The sequence below is a fragment of the Leptonychotes weddellii genome, chromosome 4 (assembly GCF_054177405.1).
Source record: "Leptonychotes weddellii isolate Sample4059 chromosome 4, ASM5417740v2, whole genome shotgun sequence".
NCBI classification, from domain to species: domain Eukaryota; kingdom Metazoa; phylum Chordata; class Mammalia; order Carnivora; family Phocidae; genus Leptonychotes; species Leptonychotes weddellii.
In genome coordinates this window covers 164,347,923-164,369,705 of record NC_138372.1, presented here as the reverse complement: position 1 = coordinate 164,369,705, position 21,783 = coordinate 164,347,923, and the positions used below count along the sequence as shown (strand labels likewise).

Here is a 21,783-nt window from a genome sequence, read left to right as displayed (position 1 = left end):
GGCTGCTAGAGAATTTGAAATCACACCAGTGCTGTTTCTGTAGGACAGGAGATGCTTGGAGGGGGTCTCTCGAGCGTTGGTGGCTGAGTGGCAGTCCCTCCAGAGCTTCTCCTTGAGCAGGAACAGCCCGGGAAATGCTGCTCTGTGCTTCTCTCCCCTCCTGGCCCCTCGCACCCCTGCTTTATATGGGCAAGTACGCATCACACGTGCATTGAATTGAAGCCTTGCCCCAGGCAGGAGAAGGGGTGAGCCAGAATCAGCCTTTCTAAGGGCTTTATTTTTGCCCGGGTTACCAGGGGTGGGGTGTGAGTAGGCTGCAGAAATGGGGACCGGGCAGGTGGCATCTTCACTATGGGTGCCAGGCAGCGCACTTCGGGCGATGCTAGAAGAAACTGCGTTCATCTTTAAAATAACCTGGGAAGCAGAGTGAAGAAACAAGGGCGGGACAGGTCTAATCAGAAAACAGTCCCGGTCATTAAACAATGGCTACAGTGACCCGGCGGCATCTCCTGATCCCTGGGGCTCTGGCTCTTCCTTCCCCTGCGGGCTTGGGGTGCAGCAGGGAAGACACTGGGTAGAATCTGAGCTCCTGCTGGAGAGGGAGGAGGCTGAGGGATCCCCCCCAAGTTGTCTCTCCACAGCTGGGCCCACACTCCTCTTATGGGATCTGTATCCCCAGCTCCTGCTGCCCAGGCACCCCCTATCCCCCCGTCCCCCGCCAAGTGCCAGCCTGTCTCAGACTCTGAAGTGTGAGTTCTGGCCTTTCTCCTTCCTTCCTTTGTTTGCCCACCTTCTTCCCACCTTCCTTGTGGTGGCTTTCTCTTCTCAGAGCCTTGGGTTCTATTCGTTGTCTTCATTCATGCTGGATGGTTTCTGTCCATCCCTCAGAGAACTTCTGAGTCGCCTGCATCTTTTCTTTTCCTAAGGGAAGCATGTGTGTGCGCGCATCTGTGTTACACGTGTACATGTGTGTAACACGTGTGTGCACATGCATGCATAGCGCGTGTCTGTCATGCATCTAATATGTGTACCTGCGTGTACATGTTATGCACACAGGTGCATTTGTGTGCGTGCACACGTGTGTATATGTATGTAGGCCCCGTACTGGCTTCTTTAGCAGATAGGGCCAGTGGTAGGAGGGGAGCAACCAAGCACATGGTCGGTAGCTTTAGCCAACCAGCCCGACTGCCCTGGATTTCAGAGAGTCTGTTCTATTCTGCATTTACGCCATGTTTAGCTTTCTGCAAAGCCCTTTTCCCACTGTTTCCCCCATGACCACCTCCCCCCACCCCATATTGTCCTCATGAGGTCAGCAGGCAGCTTTGATGGTCTCCTCTTCTCCCTGAGTGCCTGCAGGTTTGGGAAGGGAAAGGTTGCCCCAGTCACTCTGAAGCTGCGGTGTGGGCGGGGTTTGAACCCAGAGTTTGGGACCTGCAGACCTTTCTTTCCCTTCAGAAGTGAGATAAAAGGCTTGTCAGACACACAAAGGAACCAAAATCAAGCAGCACAACAAAAAAACCAAACACTGGGAAGTCAGAGGCCTGGTGCTGGTGGCCGTGGGCATTGCCGTCTCCCTCAAATGTCCTATAAAATGGTGCAAGATTTCGCAGACTTTGTGTTTAACATGGAAATGATCCCAGAGATGCGGTCACCTTGGAGGCATTTTGTGGGAGTTCCGGAGCCACCTCGGTCCTTTGCACAGGAGGCTCCCCACATCCTCCGATCTTCGCACAGATCTGCTGGGGTGGAGAGCTAGAGAAGTGGGTGATGGGGCTGGTTCCTGTTCACATAATTTGTGGTGCTTTCCCGAGGAAGGGGCCCAGCTCTTCACTTAGGGTTATGTTAAATGCGAGTATACTCCGTTTCCTGAGGCTCACACTCGGAGAGTGCTTAAAAATAGCTTAAAAAAATTATGCCAAGTTTCAACATGGAAGAAATGTGTACGCATAAAATTATAATGCAACTGTTGGCCCAGCGTTAATTATAGCTGATCCTGAGCATTTCGCATTTTATTTTGTTAATCCAGTTTCAGCAAAGGAACACCCATGGGATTTCTCCCTCCCATTTAATAAAAACGTTAAGTTTGTGAGTTAAAGAAGCTGGTGTGTTCATCAGCATTTTATGAGATGCATGATAATACCACAAATTCGGGTGTGCACTTATTGGAGCTTCCACCCACCGATCCTTGGAGCTGGGAGCGCACCTTGGAGATGGGAGGGGCAGGAGGGCAGGTGCACGTTGGGCCCGCAGGCCATAGTGGAGGCGGGTGTTGGGTGGGGCTGTCTCCACCCCCTTACTTGGGCCCAGGAGGCTCTGTCTGTCTCTCTACACATTAACCTCTGGGTGAGGCTTGAAGACCAGGTTTCACATTAAGCCATTTGAAGGCCACTTCTGTTTTGGACCAATAGAGATTCAGACACTTACACAGAATCTGCCATATTGGAGGTGGGAGGCAGTTAGGGGTTGGTGTCCCCAGGCCCTGACTCCTGGCCCAGGTTGATGCCCTTCCCACCGTTTGTTGGACTGTGCCTTTGAGGTGTTGGTCCCTGAGCTGGGCTTGTATGACCCCCCCATAGCAGCCGAGGAACAAGCACATGAGACCGAGCACCCACAGGAGCCAGGGACACGGCTACTTGGGCAGAGGTGGGTTCACGTCTAGGTCTGGGCTTCATGGCTGCCCTCACTCTCACCTCATGTGTCATTAATCTACTTTTTTTCCTTACATTTTTTTCCTTTAAAATTTGCTGTTTCCATTTTCTAAGTTGACATATACCATACACGTAGAAGAGTGTGTATAGAATAGAGAAACAGCTCCACGGGTGTTCACAGACAGAATTCCTTGTGGATCCAAACAGAGCCCCGCCACACCTGAGAAGCCCTCGAACCCAGCACCCTGCCCAAGGGTAGGTAGCCCCATCCTGGCTCAGACAGTGCAAGAGGTATCATTTCGCTTTTGTACTTGGTGGGAATGGATGCGCGCCTGTCCTCTGAGTCAGGCTTCTTTGGCTCAGCATCATTTCTTTCACACAGAAATACGGCTGTAAGTAGGAAAGCACCGTAAGACCTGAAAATAACTTTTATGCAGGTTGAGAGTTGGCCCGGAAGTGGCTGTTTGAGACGAGGACGGGGTCCATGGTTGGAGCTGGGTCTGATTCACCTGCTGGGCTGGCCAGGGCTGGGCTGCCAGGACGGATCCTCTCTCCACTTGAAAAGCAGCAGTAAGTGTCACGTGGTGACTCAGGATGGGCACCGGGCCTGGGCTGTGTGGGGGTGTGTGCCCTGCTTCTGCTGTCGCCCCATGCTGCATGACTGGGCAGTCTCCTCCCTGGGCTCAGCCTACTCATCTAAAGTGGGGATAGCTTCGGGGCGCCTGGGTGGCTCAGTCGGTGAAACGTCTGCCTTCGGCTCAGGTCACGATCTCAGGGTCCTGGGATCCAGCCCCGCATCGGGCTCCCTGCTCAGCTGGGAGTCTGCTTCTCCCACCCCCTGCTCTTGCGCTCGTGTGCTCTCTCTCTCTCTCTCAAATAAGTAAAATATTAAAAAAAAAATAAAGTGGGGATAGCAGTCCCTCCCCCACTGGATTAATGTGAAGGTTAAGTGGGTGACGGGCAAACTGTGGTGCCTGCCAGAATTAGGGATCAGTAAATGTTAGCCACATTTTCACTGTGGTCCACTTCTTCCATCCCGGGAATGGAGGCTGCAGTGCCCTGATCGACCACCAGAGGGTGCTGCTAGCACGTGTATGGCGCCTGCTCATTTCCTGCCTGTTGGTAGCAACCCCTGTTTTTGTTTTCCTTTTTTTGTTGTTGTTTTTGTTTTTTTGCTAAAAAAAGCTCTTTGTCCTGTATGTGGTGGTTCTCTGTTCCCTCGTTCTAGACCTGTTGCCAGGCCGTGCAGTGGGCATCTTACTACGTGTGTGGTCCCAGGGAGGGGGTCGCACCCGCGTCTGGCGCTCTCATTTCCCAGCTTACCGCTCCCTGGAATGAATTGCAGTAGTAAATTATTAACACACACAGAGAGCGAAGTCCCCCTTTTGGTGTAGCTCGTCTTCTTAGTTGTAATCAATCGTTAGAAAGGTCTCTCTGTGATGTGGGCTGTGGGCTGGGGACCCGGGCTTGTGTTCCTTGCAGTGACCTGATGTCCTGTCACAGGAAGTAAACACGTCTGTCCCAGCACAGTGTTGGCCACCAGGCGGGCGGCCCATTGCAAGGTCTTGGTCAAGTTTTGACTTTGTGGTTTATCTGGCTGGGCTCCTTGGCAGCTGGCTAACTTCTTTGAGCCCTAGCTTTCTCCTCCATAAACTGGGGATGACGATGGTGGTGGTGATGGTTGGGTGGCGCTTAGCTCCTTCTCCGGTCAGCGGGGAGGATCAAGTGCCATCACAGACGTGAAGGTCTGTGTGAGCGAAGGAGGCAGTGTCATACTGTTCTGCTGCTGGGGAGGGCAGGGGAGGTGGTGGCTGTCACTTGAGGCCATGAGGTTTTGATGCCTCCCCTTCCCGTGGCTGACACATGGGAATTCTCTAGAACATCCAGCTCTGGGAGCTCCGGTGCCTTTTCCTGTCCGGCCTCCCCTGATCCCGGCCCCCCTGTGCGCCTGGCCCACCCATTTGTAGTTCTGGAATCTGGCACCTCGAGCCTCGGCTGTCCCCACCCACCAGGCATGTCGTTGTGGTGGGCATAACTTGACACATTCTTGTGTCAAGAATGCCTTTTCCTTATCGATTCCCAATCTAAATCTATCTTGCTCTACTGGTTAAATCGATTTCCTTCCCACCCCCCCTTCTTTCTTCTTTTTTAGTTTCTGAATACTGTGCAGTCTTTTTTTTTTTTTTTTAAGATTTTATTGATTTATTTATTTTAGAGAGCGAGTGTACATGGGAGCCCCGGGGGAGAGTCAGAGGGAGAGAGAGAATCTCAAGCAGACTCAGCACTGAGCACAGACCCCGATGTGGGGCTGGATCCCATGGCCCTGAGATCAGGACCTGAGTTGGACGCTTAACCGACTGAGCCACCCAGGCGCCCCTGAACACTATGCACTTTCAGTTGTCAAGCTAACATTCCATTAGAGAATGGCAGAGAGGCATAAGGCATAATGTCCCCAGCCACCCTTGACCCCCCAGTCAGATGTCTAATCACCTCCGGGAGAAACACCAAAACACCATCAGACATGGGAAACGTTTTGTCCTGTGTCCAGAATTCGTGTCTCCTGCTCAATGTTGGCAGCTGTGGCCTCCCTTCTTCTTCCAGCCGGTGTTCGGCCCAGGCTGCCTGGGGTCAATGTCTTCCTTCCCCAAGGGGAGACCTTATTTTGTTCCTTACTCTCTCTTTATTTCTAATATCAGTTTGGGGGGGGGGCGGTTAAAAATCTCCTTTCTTTCTTGGATTACACATGTAATCACGACTGTGGAAGATCTGAAGAACTCTGAGTCAGAGAAGTAAAAAGACCTGGCCTGCATAATCTGCCCGCCCAGAGCCAGTCCCTGTTGCTGGGTTGTTGCTGTTGGGGCTGGATGGTGAAGAAAGGAGTCTGGAGCCTGCACTCCGTGTCCTCAGCCTCGGCTCCCTGGCTTTCCCCTGCAGGCTAACAGCAGGCCCCAGTCACCCAGATGGAAAACCTTTTCTCTCGAGTTCCCACTTGGAAGCCCTCAGGACCCATTTCAGCCGCAGACTTGATTTGTGCGGCAGGCTTCTGTGGTGGGTTTTCGGGGGACCAGGGTGGCTGCCCACCTCCCGGATGCGTGCCAGTGTGCCCCCCTGTTGAATTTGTTCTCCCCCTCTTTACTCTCACGGTATTTCAAGGGTTGGGTTCTGCCCCCACTGGCTGGCCAACCTCTGCTCCTTTTTTGTGGAAGCTTCCTTTGGCCTCCAGCTGTGCCACCACCTCCTGGGCCAGGTCCCCGTCCCTCCCCCGAGCAGTCTTCCCCAGTTGCCTCAGCCGTGGGATTTCTGCGTTTTCCCTGTGCTCTCCTGTGGCGTGTGGTAGGTATGTTCCTGTGTACACACACAACCACACGCATGCATGTACAGTCTGTGTTTCTTCCCAATTTGTAAGTTTCTTGTGCATCGACCAGGTGGCTTTGGAACCACGTAGGCCTGAGTTTGATCGTCTTGTACCAGTTTTGGCATCCTTATCTGTAACATGGGATGATGATATCTTTGTGGCTGACTTACGTAGCAGGGCCACTTTGTACAGCTGTGCAGGTTGCACACTGCACCAGGGCACCACATCTAAGGGGACTCATTCACTCCATAGATGTGACAGTTCTCTGCAAGTGGTAGTAAAGTGTCTTATTCCAAGAAAATCAGGATATTGTGACCAGTTTCTGACAGGGGGAGCTAGTGTCTTGAGGAAGGGGTGCGTTTCCCCCTTTCTTGAGGAGGTATCTTATACGTTAGCCGCAGCCCTGCTTGTCAGGATTAAACGCGATGGGGTGTGAAAAGTGCCTGGTACTCAGAAAACGTCTATCTTCTCTTTCTGGAAAGCAGGGTTTCAAGTGCTGTCATTAAAGTAAGCCTGAAAGTGGGGCCCCCAGCCCCAGTGTGCGTTGGGGGTGCCGGGAGGGGAAGTGGGGCCTTCCGGGACAAGACCAGGGGTTGGGAGTCAGGCTTTCCCGGGTTCACGCCCACCCTCCCCAGCCCTGGGACCGAGCTGCGCTTTCATGGGAATCTGGAAGCCTTACCCAGCCTCACTGATTCAGAGGCTCACACTATAGCGTCTCTAAAATCAGGAGGTGTTCGGGGCGCCTGGGTGGCTCAGTTGGTTAAGCGACTGCCTTCGGCTCAGGTCATGATCCTGGAGTCCCGGGATCGAGTCCCACATCGGGCTCCCTGCTCGGCAGGGAGTCTGCTTCTCCCTCTGACCCTCTCATGCTCTATCTCATTCTCTGTCTCAAATAAATAAATAAAATCTTTTAAAAAAATAAATAAAATAAAATAAAATCAGGAGGTGTCCTACAATCTGTGTGATAAGAAACCAGTGTGTCTTAGTTTATTTGGCAGCATTTTTATCTTTTTGAATGGTATGTAAAATATCAGTGCCTCTTAAAATAGATGTCTTAGATGAGGAAATACAATAATAAAACCTGTTTCTTAGATTGCTGTGAAGATCTAGTGCGCCCAGCATGAGCCTGGCATGGTGCCCGCTCACGGTGAGGGTGTAATTGATTGGAGCTTCCTGCTCTTCTACTTATTCGCCTTCGAATTCCCTGTGCTTTGGTTACAGCAAGTTCTCAGTAATTGTGATGAGATGATGATGTATATAGCATATCCACAGCGGGTTGAAGGCTCTGTACAATAAACTAAATGGAAAATAATGTTTTGTCCTAACCCAAGCCTCTTTTCCTGAAGATGAAAGAAAAAGGTATTTTAAGTTGTACTGAGCTGCACAGTGAGACTTTTTTCATTACATTGGATATGACAACAATCTGGCTTTATGTTGTTAAAATATTTCCACTCCCATTGGGAAGCTGCCAGCTCTTATGAATTTAATAACTTAAGGGCAAGTGAAAAACAAGAAAACAAAAATATTGAACTCTGAAAGAATTTGCCACCCTAGTCTTTTCATAAGATAGATAATTTAATGGGATCTGAGCTTTTGGCTGTTGGACTCTCTTTCTTTAAAGTTAATCAATCCAAGTAAAAGATAGTTACAAAGCAGGGAGGATGATTTATACTGATCAAGGAGAGGAAGGAGGAGAGTTTTTTAAACTCAGGCTTTTAAATAGAGTAATCCAATAGTCTAGTAATGTAGCATTTTGTCTTCTTGTGGGTATTGATAAATGTTTCAGCATGTTTGTAGTCACTCAATTCATCTAACATTTATTGAGTGCCTACTGTGTCCCCAGCAGTAGCATTACTTAGGGGAAGATGGATGGCGCTGGGCTGGGCGGGGCTCTGGCTGCAGGTGATTGAGCGCATGTGGTGTGGGAGGTTCTTGACAGAGACTTGGGGTGCCAGCCCTTCAGAGCCCTCATCACCCCACCGCCTCCCAGAGGTGGTGGGCACAGGGACCACGACCGACCCGTAGCTATCCGCGGAGCCGCCTCACTCCACCCTTCCGAGCCCTGTGTTCCTCCATTCCTCGTAGGGTGTTTGGGATTGGATGGGGTCGTGGATTCACCAAGCAGGATACGTGCTGCTTCTCAAATTCGGTGTCCTTTCCAGAGGATCCACCCTGGTAGCCATTGGTATGTTTTATTTGCCACAGTTTTGTTTTGTTTTGTTTTAATTTTGTATTTGAATTAACTCACAGGAAGTATAGAGAGGTCTCATGTACCCTTTACCTGATTTACTCCAGTGGTTACATTTGTTTTTGTTTTTGTAAAATACACATACCATGAAATTTACCATATTGACCATTTTTTAGTGGCATTAAGCACATTTACTGTGTTGGGCAGCCGTCAGCACCATGCATCTCCAGAACTTTTTCATCGTCTCAACCCAGTGGTTACATCTCATGTAACTATTGCACAATATCCAAAGCAAGAGATCGATTTGGTACGTACGACGTGCGTGCCTAGTTCTAGTCCATTTTTATCATGTGTGTGGAGGCGTGTAGCCGCCCTGTGGTCAAGATGCAGAACTGTTTGTGGACGTTTTGCCAGTTTGAGTGAGGAGTAGAAATGTTACCCTTTCTACCCCCTTTAGCCTCCGTCTATGACACAATTGTAAACGTTTCTTCCGCAGACATTGAGAAACACATCGGGCAGACTTACTGTTTTTGCTTCAACTGTCAAAAATAATTTAGAAAACTAAAAGGAAAAGGAAAATCTGATGTATTTACCCATAGTTTTACATTTTCCTTTGTACTTTTTCCCCTTTTGTTGTCGCAAGATGCATTGTTGTTTCATTTCCTTTCTATTTAGAGAACTTCCTTTAGCTGTTCTTTGAGGTTAAGTCTGCTGGGCAACAAGTTTTTTTTTAGTTTTCCTTGCTCTGGGAATGCCAAGGTCCCCCCTTTATTTCTGGGCTGTTTGTGCTGGATGTAGAGATCTAGGGGAGCAGTTGCTTCCTTACACCTCTCGAACAACACGCCACTTCCTTGTGGCCCTCATCGCGTCTGATGGGGGTCCTCTGGGCTCGAATGGCTTCTCCCACAGCAGCTTGTCCCCGGCTTTCTTTGGGTCTAGTTTTCAGACTTTTGGTGATATTGGGCCTTGGCACAGTTCTCTCTGGGTTCATCGTATTGGGGGTTTGCTGACCTTCTAGAATATGGGGGTTTGTGTCTTTTGCCAGATTTGGGAAGTTTTCAGCCATTATTTCTTTGAATGCTTTTCCAGCCCCGCTGTCTTTCTCCCGTCCTGGGACACTGACCACACACACGTTAGATCTTTTGTCATAGTCCCACACGTCCCTGAGACCCTGTTCAGTTTTTTTTTTTTCCAGTCTGTTTTCCCTGCTGTTCAGATTGTGTGCTTTTTCTTGTTCCATCCTCAAGGTCACTGATTCTTTCCTCTGTCTTTTCCATTCTGTTTTGAGCCCATCCGTTGAGTTTTTGTGATTGTATTTTTCTGTTCTCAAATCTCCATTTGTTTTTTCCTTATATTTTCCCTTACTTTGCTGAAGACATTCTGCTTTTGCATTTGTTACAAGCCTGTTCATACTTGCTCATTAAATTGTTTTTGTGATGGCTGCCTTAAAATCTTTGTCAGATAATTCTGATATCTGTATCATCTAGTGTGGGTGTCATGACTGTTCCTTGTCATTCAACTTGAGATTTTCCTGATTCTTGAAAAATTATGAGGAATGATTTTTGATCAAATCCTGGGCATCTTCGGTGTTACGAGAGTCTGGATCTTATTTAAATCTTCTGTTTCAGCAGACTCCTCTGACACTGCCCTGGTGGAGAAGTGGGGTACGGCCTTGTCACTGCCAGGGAGGGTAGAAGTCCAGGCTCCCTTCTCGGCCTCTGCGGATGCCCGGGAGAAGGTGCTCCCCAGTACTACTGGGCAGGATGGGGGTTCAGGCTCCCCACGGGACCCCTGCGATACCAGCCCTGACTAGGAAGGCCGGGAGTGCCTCCGTCCTGCTCCCCGGTAGCCTAGAGTGCACAGTGGTAAGGAGGTACAGAAAGTCCTGACCCTGCGCTGGGCCTCCTCTGACGCCGGCCCAGGCGGAGTGGGAAGGGTGTTTCGTTAACGCGGGGTCAGGTGGAAGTCCTGGCTTCCGGCACTGCAAAGGCCAGCAGGGTTGGGGGGTGGGCCGCAGCATGGTCACGGGCTTCGGCTCTTGTGGGGCAGCTCTCGTGCTGAGCTCAGTGCTGGGAGCAGGATCCCGGGGAGGTGGAGGGAGCGTGGAGGGGCCAGGGCACTAGGGCCCCTGAGGGGAGGGAAAGGGTGGGCGCGCTCGAGGTTTCTCTGTCTCCCTGTCTCCCTGGGATGCATGGCAAAAGGTCTGGAAGGATGCACACCAAACTGCTCAGTGATGCCCTTGTTCTGAAGGGTATGATAAGGGAGCCGTCTCTATTCTGTGGGGTTTTGTATTACTTAGCTGTTTTACAATGAGCACGTATTCCTACTGTAACTTCTGTCATAAATAATGACAATCATAAGAAGAAGCTCTGTTATAGGAACAGGAGACCCGGAATGCCCAAATCCTATCTTGCTCTTGTCATCCCACCTTGGCCTCCCAGAAGAGGTGGACTTAGAAAGAACAGCGGAAGGGAAAGGCCGCCCTTCATTATGTGCAGGGCTGGGCCGTCCTGTGAGCTGGCTGGAGTATGTGGCCTCCGCTCAAGGCTGAGGTGACGCTCTCTGCCTGTTTACTCAAGGACCTGAGATTTTGGGGGCAGTGTCCCTCAGGAGCAGGCCAGCTTCAGCTGACACGTGTATTGCCTGTGGTCAGGGAGGGGGTGGGATCTGTTTGCCCCCAGTGACCCTCCCCAGCGGCAAAGGGGCCTGACCAACCTCCCCGGACCTATGAGCTCCTTCATGACCTCCTTCAGGCAGTGGGGTCAGAGGCTTGCTCATCCCTGGGTCCCCAGGCAGGGCGGGGGTAAACAGGTACAAGTCAGAGGTCACGGACAGGATGTGGCTCTTCCTGGCCAGGACTGTCTGCAAGTCAGCGTTCAGAAATGAGGACTTGTTTATGCAGTTATTTTAAGATTTCTTAATAGTACAGAGTAGCTGGTTGAAAACTGGCAGGTATTTCATGGAAATGGAACACCCAAACTCCAGACTTCTGTGATTTTCCTTGTACTGAACATGTGGTTTTCTCTTTGAATCCTTTTGTTGAGGGTGAGTACACAGTAATTGGACCTAAAAATGCATCCAAATTATAGCATCTTTATCAAAATTAGCTGACAACATAATTATGATTATATTTCAGGGTATAAGATACATTTTTCCGTATTAGTTTCCTATAAAAAATGAAAAGAGCTCCTTTGTTGTTATTTTGGTGGAATAACAATTCTTAATATTTTGGGGGATGCAGCCTGATTGGATGCTTTCTTTGCATGTTTTGGCATTTTGCTGTTTATACCCTGCTTTATGAGCATCTCCAAAGAGTGCACGGTTTCCCTCCCGGTTGGAGGCCGGGGGGACAGTCACAGATTATGTTCCAGAGGGAACACTGTGTATTCTGTCTGGGCTTCCAGAACCAGCTGCTCTTAAACATACAAGCTTGCATCGGGGCGACTGGCTGGCTCAGTCAGTAGAGCGCTGTGACTCTTGGTCTCAGGGTTGTAAGTTCGAACCCCACATTGGGTGTAGAGATTACTTAAAAATAAAATCTGAAAAAAAAATACAAGACTGTATGGTTGGTGGCAAAACAGAGCCCAGCCACTGGCGCAGCTCAGGGGCATAGTTGCGTGGTCCTGTTGGCGGTTGCGGGGCTGCGTTCCTGGGAAGGGCCATGTGGCACCACGGAGACCCAGGGCCTGGGTCCGGTAAAGCTGTGTTCCACCCTGACTCTGTGCTTCTCTGGCCACGTGGCCGAGGGGAAGCCAGCTTCTCAGCCGCCTGGGTCCCGCGGGCTCGTCTCTGTCCACACCCTCAGTGACGTGACGGTCCTCCTGGGTCACGCGTCCTTATCTCCCCGGCCGCCCCTGGAAGCTCCGGGTCTAGTCTCCACCTCTCTAACAGAGCAGACGCGCTGCAGGCCTTGGGAAGCGCGTGGGCCAGGGCCAGGGCCAGGTGCCACCCCGGCCGTCCCGTGGTGTGGAACAGTCGGGTAGCAGACTGACTGATAGTAGCCTCGACACTCTGTCCTGCATAGATGCAGAAGTCGTTTTATTTATCTGGTCTCCATATGGGGCCTGGTGTGCCTGTCAACTGAGCCCCTCACTATATACTCTGTGGTCCCCAAAAGTTCTGCTCTGCTAAATGTCATAGGATTCCCTTTCTCCTGAGAGCGTCACCAAAATCAGTACCACGTAGAGGTCTGTTGGGAAGCGGCTTCGTAGAAACCGTACGATGCAGTTGGTGTGTCCGTGTCCCCCTCTGTGGCGGGCCGCATGCTGGAGCTGACCCTGTGCCGGGGCCTCCGGGGGGCCCGCCCGTGGCCACTGCTCACTACTCGGCTGGAATGAGCACAAAAGAAATTGATGGATGATGCTGGGATTATGCTCTCGGGGATGATTGTCATTTCAGACGCTGTTGGCCCACGGTGAGTATTTTAGCCTAACTTGAAGGAACTCCACTCAAGATGTGTGGCCACACTCAGCTCATGTCAGAAGCAGGTGGCAAAGAGTCTGCTCTCTGCTTCCTGCCCACCGTGACTCGGGCAAGCTGCTCTCCTCTCTCAGGGTCAGTTTCCTTGCCTGTAGAAGGGGCTTTGCAGACCCTTTTTTGCCTAAATCGTAGGATCATGGTAGGGTCAGCAGGAAAGGAAGCACGTTGAAAACAACATGGCCTCGTATAAAGAAAAGAAGTCTTGTTTGAATGGGAAGGCTTTTGGGTTCTTTAGGAATAAAGCATTTCTTGGAAAAAAATAAAATATCGATTGACAGTATTCTTGAGAGATTTTCATTGATGAAGCAATGTTCTGCTTTGTTAAATTTCTGTTTCCTGTGTTGTTTGGTAGGGAAGAATTCTCTTAGGTCATTACTCCACCTGCTTGTTCATGGAGGAACCCTTCCTTTGGATCCAGAGGGAGATCTGTTCCTGCAGCTTCGGTGCCTTGCAGGGTTCTGTCCTCACTGTGGCAATGTCAGGTTGGCCCACTGCCTTTCTTTCTGGTCTCCTCTTCTGGTAGGGGACTCTTGCTTCAAAGAGGAGGAGAAAAATGGGGTGGGGGAGAGCAGGGGAGGGGAGATCAAGAAAGATTTTTGTTTTAAGCTGGGAAAAATAAGCATGTAGCAGTGGCAGAGAGGAAGAATTGGTGGTCTGGAGAAAGAAGCAGAAGTTTCTGGAACACTGTCACTGTGTGGGAGGGGTTGGGGTTCAGTGCCCACAGGCCACACGTATCCAGTGGCCTTCCAGGGTGTGCTGTGGGTGCGGTCCTCCCAGGTGCAGGCTCTAGGGGTGAGTTGTCTTTGGAGAATTTTATTTTATTTATTTATTTATTTTTAAAGATTTTATTTATTTATTTGACAGAGAAAGACACAGCGAGAGAGGGAAAACAAACGGGGAGTGGGAGAGGGAGAAGCAGACTCCCTGCCGAGCGGGGAGCCCGATGTGGGACTCGATCCCGGGACTCCAGGATCATGACCTGAGCCGAAGGCAGTCGCTTAACCAACTGAGCCACCCAGGCGCCCTATTTATTTATTTTAAAGATTTTATTTATTTGACAGAGAGAAAGACAGCCAGAGAGGGAACACAAGCAGGGGGAGAGGGAGAAGCAGCCTTCCTGCTGAGCAGGGAGCCCGATGTGGGGCTCGATCCCAGGACCCCGGGACCATGACCTGAGCCAAAGGCAGATGCTTAACGACTGAGCCACCCAGGCGCCCCTCTTTAGAGAATTTTAAAGCAGTAACAACATTTAAATGTTGGCCTGCTTTTTTGTTTTTTCATCTCCCTGAGCCACCGGTACTAAACAATGTCGGTGATAAAAATGTGGCCTGCGGGCACCTGGGTGGCTCAGATGGTTAAGCGTCTGCCTTCGGCTCAGGTCATGATCCCAGGGTCCTGGGATCGAGTCCCGCGTCGGGCTCCCTGCTCCTTGGGAGCCTGCTTCTCCCTCTGTTTCTCTCTGCCTCTCATGAATAAATAAATAAAATCTTTAAAAAAAAAAACGTGGCCTGCACTGGGGTGGCCCGCTCCCACAGATTCCCCCCCCCCCCACATGCACTTTCGGTGCCATTGCTGGTGTCAACCCTCATACCAACTGGGGCAAGGCTGGGTGGGTGGCGGGGGACGCAGGTGCCAGGGCAGGCGTGGTGGTGGAAGCTCGCGGAAGCTGTCTTCTGGCGGCTTTGTGCGGTATAGGTCAGCAGCCCAGTGTGAGGATGGGGGGTGGGAGTGGAGCGGTACGAAACATTGTTCACCGTCAACGGAGAGCAGATGGCCTAGAGATCATCTAGGATTGCCATGTATCTGTCCAGCCTCCACAGAGAGCAGGTGGCCCGGAGACCTTGTATGATTGCCAGGCAGCACCAGGAGTCCCCCTGAGGCCGATGAGGGTGAGGGGAAGCAGGCAGTGTGGGTGTAGATTTTCAGCTGTCCAGCGGCGTGGGTGAGGTGGGTGAGGGCACACGGTAGGTGGAGAGCTGGACAGAGTCAGGACCGTGGTTCACAGCGTCCCCACTGCTGAGTAGGCAGGTTCGCTGCTTCTCCTAGTGCATTCCAGCAGCTGAGAGGTTATTGCTGTTCTCGAAGATCACCCCACTTTACAGCATTTAGGGACAGGGTTGGGAATGTAATCTGGGTTCGTCTGGCTTCAAAGCCACTGTCTTTTCCATCATTCCGGTTCTTCTTTGCACTGTTAAAAAAAGATCTAGCTTTTAATTAGTTTTTTGATCCTAAGTTTAATATTCCTCTATGTACCTATAATTATCTTAGACTCAGAAAGGAGCCTTTTCCCATTACGTCTTCCTGCCTAGTATAATGGGATGAAAATAATGGACTATTAGTAAATACTTGTGAATGGTGGTAATGCTTTCAAATAGGAATTAGGTGGCTTAAAAAAAATCAACAGATTCCCATTCTTCTTGTTTTTAGTCCCTGTGCCAGCCAGCAAAAGGTGTCTTGGCTCTTGAGAAATGCTGTTTTGATCAATTTTCCCTTGTACCTAATTTGAGAGAGCCTAGCTAGAGCACTTAATTGCTGTCATCGAGGTTCATTCATTTGAAGGTTGGATTTTGGTTTTGCAGTTTCCTCCTTGTTTATTTTACCTTGCCATGTCAATGCTGGAATCTGGGCTGTTGGGTAGATTTGGGTAATGGTTTGGGGTGGTGGTTTCCCAAAATAGACACTATCCAGAAGGACTGAGGTTTTGGAAGTTCTGAAGAAAGAATTTTCTGGCAGCTGGGGCCACCTGAAGTTAAAAGTGAGTTGCCTGGCCTGGAGGTGTCCACGAGAGGGACACAGTGTGTTGGAGACTGGCCATGGCTCAAAAGGGCAGCCTTCAGTATTTTTTTTGGCGATTGGAAGCAATTGTTGTTTTCGTTAAGATGAAATAACATCGTTTGCTTTTTTTTCTTACAGAAAACACGGCCATCTTCATGTGCAAATGTTGTAACCTTTTCTCACCCAGCCAGTCGGAGCTGCTGTCCCACGTTTCTGAGAAGCACACAGAAGAAGGGGTTAATGTTGATGAAATCATCATTCCCCTCAGACCTCTGAGCACTCCTGAGCCTACCAACCCAAGCAAAAGCGGAGATGGTAAGGGGCCTGGGGTACCGGGTGAGGGGCCGTGGCCACGGGTGTGCCCATTGGTGGTAGTGGTGATTTGCTCGCAGGTACTTTGATGCTGGGTCTCTGTTTGGTGGGCACGGAAACCCAGAACATTCACATTTCCCGCAGTTAATACTTGTCCAGTTGTAGGTCTGCTCAAATAAGAGTGTGTTTTTGAATTCACCGCACCTGGCCTCTGTGGGTGCTTCTCCAGCGCCTGGCTGTAGAAGGAGAAATGAACGAATGGAGGAAGAAAGGAGTGCATGAGACGAGGTGATAGCGTCCCACAGTGCAGAAAGCGTGAGCTTGTCAGATGAGTGTGGTTTAACCCGGCCCTAGGACCAGCGAGCTGCATTACCTGAAGCAAACGACGTGACTTCTCTGAGCCTCCCCGAGCTTATCTGACAAATGAAGATAAATATGCCTGTCACAGGTGGGCGCTGGGGATGAAGCCAGGGGATATTACCTGTGGCACCGGATGACGCCCGCACAGAAGACAGTAAAGGGAAGCTATTATAACAGACGTGATTAATGTGAAAGAATATACAACCTGAGACACAGCATTTCTGAACCGAGCGTGTAAACCTGGAATAAGGATTCCAGCGGCGAAGCTTTGATTTGCATGGAATCCTTCGGGTTTGCAGGCAGTGTGCGGAGTGAGATCCATCTTGTGTGCAGTGTCCAGGCATCTCCCGCTGAATGGCATCCGATGCGGCAGGTGGCTGGCTTAGAGAAACCGTCAAGACACTGTAATTAGGTCCCCACAGACAAAGAAAATATGAAGTAGAGGAGGCATGGCTGCAAACAGCAGTTTAAAAAGCCCCCAGAAAACTATTTTTATATGATGAGGGACAACAGCCAGTCTCCTGTGCAGAAGGATAGTCTGTTCCATCACAGGATTCATTAGCCACACCGATAACCGCTTGCTCTTTCCTGGGAATATTCAGACTGGCATTTCTAACCAGGCTGGCTTATTGATCATCTGTCTGACATCGTTAACAAGGAGAGACTCCAGACAAAAAATGTTTTGGTTAATGAGTCCCTCTGGCCATTCCCAGGGAGCTCAGAGAAATACACCTGACAGGATTAAGTTGTTGAGGAGTTCTGCTGGTTACTGTTGGTGGCGTGAGATGAAACCAAGAAAACCCAGCCCTTGAAACCAGTGGTGGCGAATGAGGAGAAGCAGGAGTATTCGTGTCTTCCTCCCTAGCAGCCCGGTGTGGTGGGTCCACGGCGTTTCAGCCCTGTCACGGACCTCGTGAATGCATCTGTCCTCTCCCCGCTTCAAGAAAGCAAGTCTGAGGTGGGAAGTGACAGTAATCACATTTCAACCAGTAGTGCACATTTGAGTCTCTTTCCTTTGGGGAAAAGGAGGGGGAGGGAGGCCAACTGGGCATTAAGAATCGACCAGTTGCCTGATTAAAAATGGGCAAAAGACCTGAACAGACATTTTCCCAAAGAAGGCATACAGATAACCAACAGGTGCATGACAAGATGCTCAGTGTCACTAACCATCAGGGAAATGCAAGTCAAAACTGCAGTGAGCTCTCACCTCGCACCTGTTGGGAATGGCTGTGTCCTCAGGAAGACGAGATAATAAGTGTTGGCGAGGATGTAGAGAAAAGGGACCCTTGTGCCCTGTTGGCAGGAATGCAAACTGGTGTAGCCACTGTGGAAAACAGGATGGAGGTTCCTCAGAAAAGTAGAGATAGAATTATCTTTGATAATCTATCGAATAATACCATGATCCAGCAATCTCATTTCTGGAAATATATCCAAAGGAAATGAAATTAATATCGTGGAGAGATATCCACACCCCCATGTTCTTCCCAACTTTATTCACAATAGATAACCTAAGTTTCAGCAGATGAATGGATACAGAATGGATACAGAAAGTCTCTCTCTCTCTCTCTCTCTCACACACACACACACACACACACACACACACACACAGAGGAATATTATTCAGCCATGCCAAAGGAGGAAATCCTGCCATTTGCAACATGGGAGAATCTGGAAGACATTATCCTAAGTGAAATAAGCTAGACACAGAAAGACAAATCTGTATGATCTCACATATATGTAGAATCTAAAATAGCTGAATTCATAGAACCAAAGAGTAGAACGGTGGTTGCCAGGCAGTCGGGGGAATGGGGAGATGGTAGTCAAGAGGTACAGACTTTGAGCTGAATACGTTCTGGGGATCTAATATACAGTATGGGGCTTCTAGTTAACAATACTGTATTACGTACTTGAAGTTGCTGACAGAGTAGATCGTAAGTGTTCTCACCAAAAGAAAAAAATGGTTGCTATTGTTGACTGTGGTGAACATTTCACAGTGTACATGTATATTAAATCATCTTGTGTACCTTAAAAAAGCATATTGTATAAACTAAATATATAGAATTTTGGTTTGTCAGTCATGCCTTAGTAAAGCTGGAAAAAAAAAAAAGAATCTGCCTAATGCCAGGGCCCTCACAGTTCAGACACCTCACCCTCTGCCACCCAGTCTGGGGGGGGTGGGTGAGTAAGGCTCATCCGTCGAGACCTCCCTGAAGGACTCCCAATGACATCCACATTCCACACGGCTGAGTGGTTAAGATACATCGGCTTTCCAAAGAGTGTGGCTTAACGGACAGATGGAACCAGAGCTTTGGTCAGGAACTTTGAATGTTGCCTCTGGGGTTGAGCATCTATAAACTCAGAAGAGGGGATAATCTCTTTTGTAAAATTCATATGGCAGACAGAAGTCACATGGATTAATGGGTCGAGAACTTTGAGAAAGGTGGTTACAAAGTTTTAATTCTGTTTTTATTCAGCTTTGCTTATTAAGATTTTTCTTCCAACTAAAATGAAATGTGAATGAGATGAAATAATTTGAATTTTTCATTTCATTTATAAATAATGAGCAAATGATAAGAGAACAGATAGATCTCCTCCTGGAATCCTGTGCGTCAGTGGTTTCTGATACTTGTATGCTGACTTCTACCCTTGCCCTTGTTACCGATGTTAGTGAAAGGTACGGCTGTCTGCTCAGGAGGCCATCAGGGCCCCCTCTTCCTTGAGACCCATCCTCCTCTTCGTCTCCCGGATAGCCAGCCCACCAGGCCCGTCTCCCTACTGAACCTGCCCTGCAGCCATGGTCCATCACTCAGTGGGGGTGACCGTGTGTTCTTTCTCCCCCTCATTGCATGAATACGGTGATTTATGTGGATGGATTTTCATACCCTGAACCACTCTTACGTTCCTGGGATACATTCCACTTGGTCATATTGCATAATCCTTTTTCATGTGCTGCTGGAGCTGGTTTGCCTAGGACATTGATGAAGAAATTTGCGTTTGTATTCAGAGATCTTATGTAGGGTCATTTCTCTGATGTCTTTGGTTTTAGAATCAGGGTAATAATGGCCTCCCAGAATGAGTTGGGACGTGTCCCTTCCTCCTCTGTTTTTTGGAAGATCTTTGAAGTGTTGGTGTTATTTCTTCTTAAATGTTTGATAGAATTCACCGGTGAAGCCCTTTAGTTCTGGGCTTTGGGTGGGAAGTTTCTGGATTACCGATTCAGTTTCTTTGCTTCCAACAGGTATATGAATATTTTCTGTTGCTTCTTGAATTCCTTTCAGTGGTATGTGGAAATTTTCTATTTCATCAAAGTTCTCTGATTTTTTGGCATATAATTACTTATTCATAGTATCCCTGAGAATTAAAAAAAAGTTTTTTTTGTAAGATGAGCAGTAATGTTCCATCTTTCATTCTTGATTTTAGCTATTTGAGTCTTACCTCTTTTTTCTTGGTGAGTTTAGCTAAAAGTTTGTCAGTTTTTTTATTTTTATCTTTTGTTTTTCTGTTTAATTTTTACTTTTTGTCCTTCTGCTTGCTGAGCATTTGGTTTGCTTCTGTTTTCTCTGGTTTCTTGGGTTGGAAGAATAGGCTACTGATTGGAGATCTTTCTGTGTCTCACACAGGCATTTACAGCCTTGTGAACCTGCTCTCACTGAATCCCACAAATGTTTGTATGTCGTGTTTTCCTTTTGATCATCTCAGCATTATTTCCTAATTTCCCTGATGATATCCTTTTTGACCTATTCGTTATTTCAGAGCGTCATTTAATTTCCATGTATTTTTGAGTTTCACAAATTTCTTTCTGTTCTTTCTTTTTTAAAATTAAATTTTGATTGGCATACATGATTACATTAGTCAGGGTATATAAAACAGTGTTTCGATATTATACATTATGAGATGATCACCATGATGGCCCTAGTCACCGTCTGTCACTGAAGTTATTACAGTATTATTGATTATCTTTCCTATGCTGTACTTTTTTTTTTAAAGATTTTTAAAATTTATTCATTAGAGAGAGCAGAAGCGAGAGCAAGAGCAGGGGGAGGGGCAGAGGGAGAGGGAGAAGCAGACTCCCCACTGAGCAGGGAGCCCCATGTGGGGCTTCATCCCATCCTGGGATCACAACCCAAACTGAAGGCAGATGCTTGACTGACCGAGCCACCCAGGTGCCCCTTCTATGCTGTACTTTTCATCCCCATGACTTAGTTATATTGTAACTGCAAGTTTATACCTCTTAATCCCCTTCATGTATTTCACCCATCCCCCATCCCTCTCCCTCTGGCAACCACCAGTTTGAACTTTGTAACAACGAGTTTGTTTCTGTTCTGTTTTGTTTTAGATTCCATATGTAAGTGAAATCATATGGTATTTATCTTTCTCTTTCACACTTACTTTACTTAGCATAATACCCCTAGGTTTATCTGTGCTGTCGCAAATGGCAAGATTTCATTATTTTTTATGGCTAAGAAATATTCCAGTGTGTGTGTGTGTGTGTGTGTGTACACATACAAAACATCTTTTTTTCCCATTCATCTGTCGGTGGACACACAGGCTGCTTCCGTATCTTGGCTATTGTAAATAATGTTGCAATGAACGAAGATGTGCGTATATCTTTTCAAATTAGTGTTTTCGTTTTCTTCAATACCTAGAAGTAGAATTTCTGGATTGTAGGGTAGTTCTATTTTTAATTGTTTTAATTGTTTGAGAAGCCTCCATACTGTTCTCCAGAGGGGCTGCACCAACTTGCATTCTTGCCAGCAGTGTAAGAGGGTTCCCCTTTCTCCGCGTCCTCGCCAACATTTGCTATTTCCTATCTTTTTAATAATAGCTCTTCTGACAGGTATGAGGTGGTATCTCACTGTAGTTTTGGTTTGCATTTCCCTGATGATGAGTGATGTTGAGCATCTTTTCATGTGTCTGTTGGCCATCTGCATGTCTTCTTTGGAAAAATGTCTGTTCAGGTCCTCTGCCCATTTCTTAATTGGGTTTTTTTTTTTTTTTTAAAGAAGTTGTTTATTTCTAATTTCAGCCCACATACTTTGTATGTATGTATTTGAGCCCTTACACGTTTATTGAGACTCGATTTATGGCCTAACATGTGGTTTATTCTTGGAGAATGTTCCACGTGCAGTTGAGAAGAACTTATAGTCTGCTGTTGGTCGTGCACATCCTCATAGATAAGTGTTAGGTTTTGCTGGTTTCTAGTGCTGTCCGTGTCTTCCGTTTCCTTGGTGGTGCCCAGGTTTTATGATTGAGGAATATGTGGCTCAGAGACTGGAGGCCTTACAGCCACCCGCTCACGGTCGCCTGGTTAGTAGGTGGGAGAGTGGGGTCTGGGCCCAGCTGCTCCAACAGCATTGCCTGCTCTTGTACTGCTCTGGGTGTAATCAGATTCTTACTGCCAGGCTACTTTAAAAATTATTTTCCTTTATTAACTAATTTACTTTTGACTTAAATTTTTCTTGAACACATTTCCTCTGTGTGTGTGTGTGTGTGTGTATACTGGAAGATTAGTTGCCTGTACAGTTTAATTTAAAAAGTATTTAAGACTTTAATTAAACTCAGACTCTTAATATGAGAACATTTCTTCAAAAGTCTTTCATTAAGAACTCCTAAGTCCTCCTTTTTCTCTTTGTGCGAGTCCATAAAATTTGAGGCTTCCAGAAGCT

General features: G+C 48.2%; 1 protein-coding gene across 1 annotated transcript in view; it reads left to right on the top strand.

Moving 5' to 3' along the window:
- ZFAT (zinc finger and AT-hook domain containing) overlaps window positions 1-21,783 on the top strand; it is a 180,864-nt gene that overhangs the window by 13,390 nt on the left and 145,691 nt on the right. Inside the window, exon 2 of the mRNA XM_081817145.1 lies at window positions 15,584-15,760. Within this exon, the coding sequence (XP_081673271.1) occupies window positions 15,584-15,760 (177 nt within the window). The remainder of the gene's footprint in view (window positions 1-15,583; window positions 15,761-21,783) is intronic.